This window comes from Dermacentor variabilis, chromosome 4, assembly GCF_050947875.1.
Source record: "Dermacentor variabilis isolate Ectoservices chromosome 4, ASM5094787v1, whole genome shotgun sequence".
Lineage (NCBI taxonomy): Eukaryota > Metazoa > Arthropoda > Arachnida > Ixodida > Ixodidae > Dermacentor > Dermacentor variabilis.
Window position 1 is genome coordinate 195,739,489 of NC_134571.1, and position 11,072 is coordinate 195,750,560.

The following is an 11,072-nucleotide window of genomic DNA, read 5'->3' on the forward strand; positions in this document are numbered from 1 at the left end:
GTAAACGTCAGGGACACATTATAGCATTGAGATTGAGGGAGCTATAGAGAATAACTTGATAAAGTGGAAGCTCACGCGAGTTGGTGATTAAGTATCGACGTGTGTGCAAAGGGCAAAATACGAGGGCAGAGGAAAGAGCACAACAGAGGGACTGTGTTCTTTCTTCTTTCCTCGTCTCTGGCGCTGTGCAGACACGTCGATATAGAGAATAAAGTTTTCAAGGTTTCTGCGGCGCCGCATTTAAGCGCCAACTATCATGTACCCGGATAATTGCGCTCTTGCCAATGTTCTCCGCAGCACTTTACGCTATCTATGCGATGTTCTTTATTCTTGTGGGAATCCACGAATGAAACCAGGAGCTTGAGGCAACAGGCATCCCTACTAGCGGGAACCCGAGGCATAACTTATGACAACGATTGAAATCGTTATCCAGCCCCAGTGCTCTCGTGACCGTTGTATGATACGTGCGATTTACAGAGACACGCTGCTTAATGAAAACTAGAAAAGCTTTCGTGTTGGCGTGTATGTTATGCTACTCCATATAAAGAAAAATACAAGCCAACTGATAAGAGCAGCGTCCATCTAACACTCAGAACATAGGCTGTCACGAACATGCCAAACTAGTAAATGTGTCTCTTTGGGATAAGCGTCTGGCATGTGAATTAGGCGTGTCTCCCTAATAGCGCAAGTGTAGAAGCGGCGCTGGTCTAAGCTGTTAATAACATAAGAGCTATGAGAGACATCATAATGAAGGGCTACACATTGTAAACTTTAACGCCTAGGCTTTTTTAGCATCTACCAAATGTATCGCGGTAAAACATTGCTATGTTTGTAAGGAAAACTTCTGATGTAGAGAGAGAATTAAAGAAGTCCGGGCAACCAGGCTTGCTAGACAAGGCACAGCGTGTATAAAGACTTGAATGCCCATCCGTGCGGCAATGGAGCACCTACCAGACGAAGTCTACTCCGCACCTGACACTGACTCACGTCCGCTGTAATGTTTCCTGCGAATGTTTCAGACAGTCTGCGCAACGCACTGACTGAGCACTGTGGACATTCAGCTTGTTGCGATCAGTGCGTCCAAGCTTGATAGTGTCCGCCTTACCTGGTCTCGGTAAGAGAGGATACCGTTCTTCTGCGGCGTGCTCCAGTAATCCCAATCATCGTGGCCTCTGATGTTGAAGGGCGCAACCAGCGGGATTTGCCGCGAAGCGGTCTCAAGTCCTCCGGCTTCCAGAAGCAACACCATGGCGCTTGGGTCTGCCGAGAGTCGGTTCGCGATCACGCAGCCTGCAGATCCACCGCCCACTGCGGAGAAGGAGTCGCCCATAATCGCGAGGAAAAGAACTAAGGTATAAAAACTGGAGCCAAGGACGTCCAGACATACTTCATTTAGAGTGCTTTCCTGGATGGTTAACGCCTCACTTCAGTGGGGCGGGGCTGACGTGCTGAGACATGAGTGGGTAGCCGTAGAGGAATGATAGTCGCGCCATAGCGTCACTACCAAGTCAGAAAGCCGCACATGGACTTCCGATTGAAATATTCGAGCTTGAATGGGTGATTGGTGTGTATCGGTCCAACTTATTTGCCCTCGCGAAATTCACTGGGGATGCTCCACCGCATGTTATGTGAAGCGGATTCTGTTATTGTTCTAAGCATTTTTCCGTCTGTTACTTTAGGTTTTTGTTCTGCATTGTTTTCGAAATGGCCACCCGCATAGTAGGGGATTCCGTATTTACTGTGGTCACCACGGATTCTTTAACCTGCTAATAAATGTAAGTAATGAGCACACCGTACGAGATTGAACCTGCAATGTCGAGCTCAGCCGACCAACGCCGCAGCCGTTGGGCTACCGCTGTGGGTCTCCACCTAGCAATGCTATGAGGCCTGAAATGTAATGTAAGCGTGCCATATCACGATTCGACTGACACTTTCTAAGCACTTGTAATAACCTTTGTTTTTCTTTTACATTTGCTTACTCTCCACCATCAGAATATGTACTGGACAAACTCAGGAAAACACATAGCCTGTTTTAAATGAGCAGAATACTTCATACGTTCCAGGGCAGTCGTTTGCTGGGGTTCATTATTCGCGCTGCACAAGAGGCTCAAGCAAGGGTGTTTTCGGCATCCTACCAGGAAGGTCCAACCTTTTGTGCACCTTTTCATCATACTACTTATACAGCAGATTTGAGAGAGAGTCGCATTTCTGCGAGAAACGGTTTTGAGGCGCAAGAGGAGTTCCAACTCACACTCGCACAATTTGGACGTTCGCAGTATAAGGCACGTTTATATATTTCTGTCATAATGGCAACGTTGAACTTGCACGCGAAACGCGTTAATCAGTGGCTTCAAATCAGCAAGCATTGCGACGTCACGAATAAGAAAACTTCTCTTCTGCGGAACTTCCTGGCCCGTTTGTGGCCATGTGGGGTAGCATACACTTTTTGCTTTTCGTGTGCTTTAAAATAAGCGCTCGCATTGCAAATTAAAGTACAAGCTTTCAATGTGCGCAGGCCAGCACAAATGAGGCACTAACAAAGCAATCACCCAACTGTGAAATGGTAGTCAATCTTGGCTAGTTTAAGCTTTTCAATCTGCACGCAATGTTTGTTGTGAATTTTATTTCTGTGACCCAGCCAGAAAGTGCAGACAGCTCGAGTGATGAATCGTAGTTTTCGCGTTTTCATTCAAGACCTTTATACTGTGATGCAGCAGTTATCACGACGTTTATTCCGCGTCAAAGATGCGGTTAACCGACCACGCCCACAGCACAGATCACACTCTAGAGCCAGCCCCACAAGCGATGATGAAGAAGAACCCCACATGAACCCCACATGATGATGATCATGTACAGATGACAACGAATAGCTGATAAATTCCCACACCAGTGTCCCCTCGCGCGAGAGCGGCCATCCTAGCCGGAATTCAAAGGGGCGGCAAACTCCTCTTGAAAGGCTTCATACGGAAACGTGGACAATCTCAATGGCGCGGCAGCGGCGGTCATTTGGAACAATAACTGGTACCAGGCGAAAGTTAACTGGAGAAGTCTGCTCCAAGACTTTGTAGGGGCCGATGAACCGAAGCTGAAACTTGTCACACAAGCCAGGAGTACGAACTGATGTTCGGAGTAGCACTTCCGCACCAAGGCGGAAGCATACGACGCGATGAGAGGCGTCGTAATGCTGCTTGCGGTCCTGTGTCCTTGCTTCGGTGTTGATGCGAGCGAGCTGGCGACAACGCAGAATGCGGCCCACATATTCTTCCCAGAATGATGAACATTGATGGACAGTTGGCGCGAAGAAAGAGACGTCAAGACAGGAAGAGCGCGAACAACGATAGACACGGTAGAATGGCGATAACCGGTCGTGCGTTGAACGGCGGTATTATATGCAAAAGTCACGAATGGCAAAATTATTTCCCAGTTTCTGTGCTCCGGTTCGATGTACATGGCCAGCATGTCTGACAGCGTGCGATGTAATCGCTCTGTGAGGCCGTTGGTTTGCGGATGGTAACTGGAGGTAGTCTTGTGGGTGGTTCCGGAGTCTCTGAGTACTTCGTCTAGTAGTTGAGAGAGGAATGATTTTCCACGGTCGCTCAGGAGGACGCGAGGAGCACCGTGACGCATTATTAAGGACTGAAGTATGAATGCAGCAACTTCAGAGGCTGAGGCAGAACTCACACAAGTTGTTTCGGCGTAGCGTGTCAAGTGATCAACGGCTGTCACGATCCATCGTTTACCGGTGAGAGTCACAGGAAGAGGACCATACAGGTCAATGCCAACGACCTCAAACGGTTGCGATGGACAAGGAACCGGTTGCAGTTGTACGCTTGGAGCTGATGCAGAGAGCTTTCGACGCTGACATAGGACGCAGGAAGCGACATACCTCGCTACACTGGCGGACAATCCAGGCCAGTAGAAGCGACCTTTGATGCGGTCATAGGTTTACTGGAAACCAAGGTGACCAGCAGTCATGCCGTCGTGAGAAGCCTGCAGGACATGAGCACGTAGAGAGCGTGGCAGGACAGGAACCCAGCGTTGACCGTCAGGGTGATATACATGGTAGTACAGGACGCGGTTGTCAATCTTAAATTGCGTCAGCTGTCGACGAAGGCGGGTGTTAGGCTGGCGCGAAGCTTTTTGAGGGTTGTCTATGATGCGCCGACAATAATAGTCGGCAAGTTGATGAGATTGGAAGGATTTGTTGTCGTGTGGAGGCATCTCGTCGACAGTGGCCAACAAGAAAGCATGTGACGAGGGATCGTGCGAAAGCTTGTCACGGATGGTAGTTGTAGGTCCATTGCATGGTGTCGTAGAAAGCGGACAGCGAGAATCGGCGTCGGCATCTTGGTGTTATTTTCTGCACTTGTAATAGTAACGCGTATTCTTGCAGACGAAGAATCCACCGACCAAGTCGTCCAGACAAATTCTTCAGCGTTGAAAGCCAGCATAATGCATGATGGTCTGTAACTATCGTAATATGGCGGCCGTGAATATAAGGTCGAAACTTCTGCAAAGACCAAATGATAGCTGGGCATTCCTGCTGCGTGATGGTGTAATTCTTTTCGGCATTTCTCAGAACGCGACTTGCGTATGCGACGACCCTCTCACCTAAAGTGTCGTCTCGCTGTAGCAGAATGCCACCAATGCCGTTACCGCTAGCATCCGTATGCAGGAGAGCAGGAGCAGCTTCATCAAAATGGCGTAGTACTGGTTCAGATGTGAGAGCGCGCTTCAGATGTGAGAGCGCGCTTCAGATGGGCGAACGCAGTTTCACATTCGGGAGACCACACAAAGGGAACATTGGAACCCAGTAATTTCTGCAGAGGTGATGGTATTCAAGTAAGCCTCATATGAATCGGCTAAAATAGGAAGCAAGGCCTAAGAAACTGCGCAAATCTTTGGTGTTTTCGGGACGAGGGAAGTGCTGAACTGCCAAAACCTTGTCATGATCAGGACGAATGCCATCTTTGCTCACAATGTGGCGTAGTACCTTGATCGACTTGCTCGCAAAATGGCATTTCTTGGTGTTTAGCTGAAGTCCAGCGTTGGCAAGGCACGTGAGAGCTTCATCCAGACGTTGCAGGTGCTGAGAGAAGTAATATAATAATAATATTTGGGGTTTTACGTGCCAAAACCACTTTCTGATTATGAGGCACGCCGTAGTGGAGGACTCCGGAAATTTTGACCACCTGGGGTTCTTTAACGTGCACCTAAATCTAAGCACACGGGTGTTTTCGCATTTCGCCCCCATCGAAATGCGGCCGCCGTGGCCGGGATTCGATCCCGCGACCTCGTGCTCAGCAGCCCAACACCATAGCCACTGAGCATGCTGAGAGAAGGTTCACGAGAAAACAACAGTATCGTCCAGGTAGCACAAGCCAGTCTTCCACTTTAGGCCACGAAGAACGGTGTCAGTCATGCGCTCGAACGTTGCAGGCGCATTGCAGAGGCCGAATGGCATGACATTAAACTCGTAGAGCCTATCTGGTGTTGAAAACGCTGTTTTCTCTTTATCGTCCTCGTGCATAGGTATCTGCCAGTAGCCGGAACGCAGATCGATGCTGGAGAAGTACTCGGCACCCTGTAGGGAATCCAAGGCATCGTCTATTCACGGCATAGGGTATACATCCTTGCGTGTGATCTTGTTAAGTGCTCGGTAGTCGACACAAAATCGAACAGAGCCGTCTTTTTTTTTTCGAACCAAAACAACGGGCGAAGACCAAGGGCTAGCAGAGGGGCGTATTATATTCCATTGAAGCATATCGGTGACGTTCTCGTCAATGACTTTCCTCTCGGCTAGCGATACGCGATATGGTCTACGGCGCACGACGGATGTACCATCTGTCTCTATCCGATGCGTCGTAATCGAAGTCTTTCCCAACGAAGCTGAATGCGCGTCAAACGAAGCTTCATGTTTTCGGAGCAAAGCAAGCAATTGTTGTGACTGCGAAGGTGTCAGGTCGGAACTGATGGCAGCTGCAAGAGCTGAAGGAGATGCGGCCCGTTCGGTACAAGGAACTTCAGAGGAAGCTGGTTTAACGGAAACAACAGATATAGACTCCGATTCAGCGGCGCAAGCCAATGTAGTGCCTTTTGGGATGAGAATCTTTTCAGATATCGGGTTTGTAGCGTAGAGAAGTGCAGAGCCATGATCAAACCGAACCAGCCCTGATGCAAAGGCTATCCCTCTTGCGAGACAGCGTGCAGATGGTAATACGAGCACGTCGCCGCAGTCAATGACGTCAGACGTGATGGTAACGATGCTTTGATGGCGAGGAAGTGGCGCGGTATCTTCTGCAGCAAGCAAGTGAAGTGGTGCGTCACCTGCATGAAGAGAATAGGTCGTGTCAGTCATGTGGAGAACGCGTTGCCCGCAGCAGATGGAGGCGGGGGCCGTAGAAAGAAAATCCCATCTAAATATGAGCTGCTGGGCACACGAACTTAGCACTGCAAATTGTACGTAATGCAGAAGTCCATCGATGGAAATACGAGCAGTGCACATGGCGATAGGTCGAATGGCGGCCCCTTGAGCAGCGAGTAGCGTAGGTCCATCATAGGGGCTCGTAACTTTCCGAAGTCGCGAACACAATGCACGGTGAATAACTGAAACACTAGCACCAATGTCTATCAAAACTTCTACTTGTACACCTTCTACTACAAGCAATATAATATTGCACGGCCGCGATGGGGCAATTTCTGTCCTGTCGTTCGATGCAGCTTTTCTTCCAAAAGCTGCATAATTCAGTTTTCCGGACGACGCTCCGTTATTTGGGAAGCAGTTCTCACTGATGACGCAGAGCGGCGAAGGGTTGACGGCGAGCGGCGTTTCGCAGGACGGTACGTCTGAGCCGTCTAGGATGCTACAGTAGGCGATGGAGAGCGGCCGCGCGGTGGACCATAAGGACGGCGTTGGTCATGGAAGCTCCCTAGACGTTGGAAAGTAGCTCCGGGCGAAAAGTCATCCCGTTCGTATAGGTCATATCCGCGACGTTCGTCTTGCTGGCGCTTGCGGCAAAAGCGTGCTATGTGGCCACGATAGCCGCAGTAGTAGCAGATGGGACGAGGAGGACGCCAATGCGGATAGCTGGTTTGGGTAGGTGCGCTGGTAGTCATGGAAGCCATGTGGACCGGTGTTGGTTTTGGAGGCATCGGTGGAACGATGACTGGATTAACTGCGGCTACTTGTGCGTACGTTGGGGGGGCCATAGGGGTTAGAGGGTCCGTGTATGCTGCACCAGCCATGGATGCCTATTCCTCCTTGATAACGTCTCGCAGATTGGTAGTCGAGGCATGAGAAGGCATAGGCCCTGCGGCTAAGCCAAGATACTGTAGCTCTTCTCGAATTATTGCGCGTATCATTGCTCGTAACGTAGGGTCGTCGGCGGTAGTGTTTGCAGTGGTGTCTGGCTGCAACCGTATTGATTCGAGTTCGTCAAGGCGATGGCAAGTAGCGATGATATCAGCGACTGTAGCGGGGTTCTTGTAGCGGGGCTTTGAAAGCAATAGCCCCGATGCCTTTGACGATGTGGCGAACCCTGTCAGATTCGGTCATGGCCGTGTTCACGCGTAGACAAAGAGCAAGCACATCCTCGATGTACGACGTATAAGATTCCCCGAGTTGTTGTTTGCGGGTGCCGAGCGTCTTTTTTGCGAGGGCGGAACGAACAGCCAGTGTGCCGAAGATTTGGCGGAGCTGCTGTCTGAAAGCGCCCAGTTCGTGAAATCAACCTCATGGTTGAAAAACCAAGTCTTCGCTTCTCCTGTCAGATAAAAGGCGACGTGACGTAGCTTGGACGCACCATCCCAACGGTTAGCCAAACTCACTCGGTCATAGTCGTCCAGCCAGTACTCGATGTCTTCACCGCGAAGTCCAGCAAAGAGATGGGGATCACGCTCGTGCCCACTAACAACTCAATACGGAAAGGCTGGGGTAGCCGAGGCCGAGATGGTGGAAGTAGAAGTGCCTGTTGGCTTGTCCTGCGACATGCTGGCGGACAGCTGGCGCAATCGGCGACCCGATCGAAGCTCCAGGAGGTTGAGCGGGCAGTCAGAGGACCGAGGACCGAAGAGCACACTCCACCACTTGTGATTTATCACGACGTTTATTCCGCGTCAAAGGCGTGGTTAACCGACCACGCCCACAGCACAGATCACACTCAAGAGCCAGCCCCACAAGCGATGAAGAAGAAGAACCCCATATGAACCCCACATGATGATGATTATGTACAGATGACAAAGGACAGCTGATAAATTCCCACAATACTTATATAAAATCTAGTGTTATGTCCCACTACATCTCCCCACGGCAACCACCGTTTCTAATGAATGTCGTTGAAAAGGTATCGCCCGAAGGAAGCAACAGTCACAGCAGTAGCAAGGTATTGAAATGTATGTTCTAAAGCTAACGTAGTCTTCTGGGCAGTATAAATTGCAACAAAAATTAGCTTCATAAGTAATTACACTTGGTGCCACGTGTCCAAAACACACATAAACGGAGCTGTGTTATCATGACAAAAAAAAAAGAAAGACAGAGCTAGCTCATTCACTGGGGCCACTGGCGATCTCAATCTTGACGCGATGACGAGCGCCGGAAGCAGGGAGCGCGCTGTATTGTCTCGAACGCTCAGTGTTGCCACTGCCTTTATCATTTCAGTGCGCATCTAAGCAACCCAGCAGACCGCGTCACCGTCGACAATGCACGCACGGGAAGACTTGGATGGGCTTGTGATTACCCATGCTCCCCTTCTAGCCAGCAGCCGAGTTCGTGGCCATCAGCGCTGCCACACCAGGTGTGTAACGACGGCAATGGTGATGGCGCAAAGCGCTATCAGTGCCCGTATAACTGTTATCGCGATAAAATTAAACGCAGAAGTAAACGTTCGCAGAGCACGTTTATTTTCGAGGGCCAGTGACACGGCACTTTGTGGAGGCTAACGGTGACGACAGCCCACATTGTCTATAGAAGAAAGGGCTTGCGTTCTGAAGAGCGTTTCAGGCAGAGTTTTGTACAGTCAAGGTAATTTAAGAATGCACATTGCACACGATGCTTAGCCGAAAAAACCGCTGCTGTATTACGAAGACAATTGTTCTATTTGTTCAGCCAGTTCTTTTCCTTGCAAGAGCGTTGCCTCGTTTGCGTTATCCTGAAGTTAGTGTGTTAAAGCATAGCTGCACAATCGCAGCGTAAATACATAGACACTGACGCGTTCAAAACACGGCTGACAGCTCAGTAAACCTGTGCTGCGAAATTACGGGGTGAGGTTGACATTCTCCTCTGAAGACGTGTCCCAAGCTCAGCTACTTCATGTTGTTCGACATGGAAATCAGGGCGCATTGATGCATTTTCTTAGATGAACAAAGCCGTGCCGGGAGCGAGCGGCTGCGAGAGCAGCAGAAGCGCTGGGGAGCCGACACGCGCGCAGAGCTCTATTACGTGCACCTTTGCGGCAGATTGTGCGTCCGCTGTCACTAGCATAATGGGAGACTTTCTTGTCGTGAGATGACGCAAGATCATGCAATTTAATTCACTGCTTGTTTTTGCACATAAGCTAACGTAGCCTGACATGCTAAAAAGTGAAGTCAGAACAGAATCCATGACATGACAGATTTTCAACTACAGAACACCTAAAGGATTTCTTTCTGAAATTTCAAGGTTAGGTTTCGTGGTTTTGGTATTTCAGCACATTGAGCGTTCACGCAAAAGGAAGTGCGCGATTCATTTTTGATTTAAGCCTACATCGGCTTAGCGCTGCTGCTGTCAAGAATCGGAAACGCGACCTCGTGTGCAGCGGCACAGCGCCAGATATAGTAAGTGCTGCGCCTATAGTTTTCTTACCAATGACATAGTCGTATTCCTGCCGCAGATGGCTGAGCTCATAGTCTCGGAGCACTGGGAGGCTGTCGAAGGGCACGTGCGTTATGAGGTTGACCAAGGCCAGCATCAGATTTAGCTCGCTCTGAGGTGCGGCCGCACCAGCCGATGAAAGAGCGCACGTCGTGGCATTCATGCCGCTGCTCATTGACGATGCCCAGCGTTCTGTCTGGGCGACGGAAGTGTTTGTCCCCTGAACGTGCGCGAATTTTATAGTGCTTTTACGCTATCATTCAATCATGACAGACAAAGGAGGACAATGCGCCTTATGAAGTGAAAAGGCTGCTACGTTCACCAAAGGCTGGCACTTGCTGCGCTATGTTAGTTCATTTTGTCAACGGTGAAAACCTGTATTATGCAGATGAGCGGGCGCAATGTGCCACGCCTACCTAATTACACCCACGTGCACACGACAGAATCGGGCTGATGCAGTCTATAGAGGTTTCCCTGTTCACGCGGTTAGTACACATCGCCTGACACGGATGACATATGACATGACGGAGAGAGACAAGAAGAGCTTGCATACAAGAGACGGTAGTGCGAATGTGCTTCCGAGCGGCCCCGTATTTATTCACCCTGAATAAATGCACACCCCCTTAATCGCTAAGTGGTTCTCTGCGTTACGCCGCGGTGGAGGAAGAAGTAACAGAATAGCAAGGCTGCACAACAGCAAGGTCAGCGTTTGAGGGAGGGCTTCCGCGTGCTCCACGAGGGCGCAACGCGCGGTAAGCCTCCCTTTTGCTGGTGCCGGCAGGCGGCGACGCAAGCTTAAGCTTGCGTCATCGCGACAGCAACTCCTATCCCCATAAGCAAAGGAAAATTGGCACTTTTTTCTTGAAACCAAGGAAAATAAATGTGGCAAGTGTTACACTGAACGGTGTGGACTGCGATGCGATTCTTCAAAATTTCAGCAAGAACAGGGCGGCGGTAAGCGTGAGATCGTTTTTATTTATTTGTTTATTTATTTATTTAATATTTATTTATTTTCAATACTGTCAGCCTCTTTATTGAGACCATAGCTGGTGGGAATATTTTTACAATGTAAGCTTTGATACAATATTTTTATAGAATATATGTATACAAAGTACAATAAACTAGGTACGCTACATGTAGCTACGCAGTACAGTCTCGAAAAATATAAAATGCGAAAGAAAGACATCGTTTCATGCATTTAATAATTGAAGTTAACTTTACCGGG

General features: G+C 49.4%; 1 protein-coding gene across 1 annotated transcript in view; it reads right to left on the minus strand.

The window, feature by feature from the left end:
* Nucleotides 1–10,074, minus strand: part of LOC142580034 (L-sorbose 1-dehydrogenase-like) — a 61,283-nt gene extending 51,209 nt beyond the window's left edge. Inside the window, exons 1-2 of the mRNA XM_075690772.1 lie at nucleotides 9,839–10,074; nucleotides 1,106–1,308 (exon numbers count right to left, since the gene is read on the minus strand). Coding sequence (XP_075546887.1) covers nucleotides 1,106–1,308; nucleotides 9,839–10,022 — 387 coding nt within the window. The 5' untranslated portion in view covers nucleotides 10,023–10,074. The remainder of the gene's footprint in view (nucleotides 1–1,105; nucleotides 1,309–9,838) is intronic.
* Between the last annotated feature and the right edge of the window lie 998 nt (nucleotides 10,075–11,072).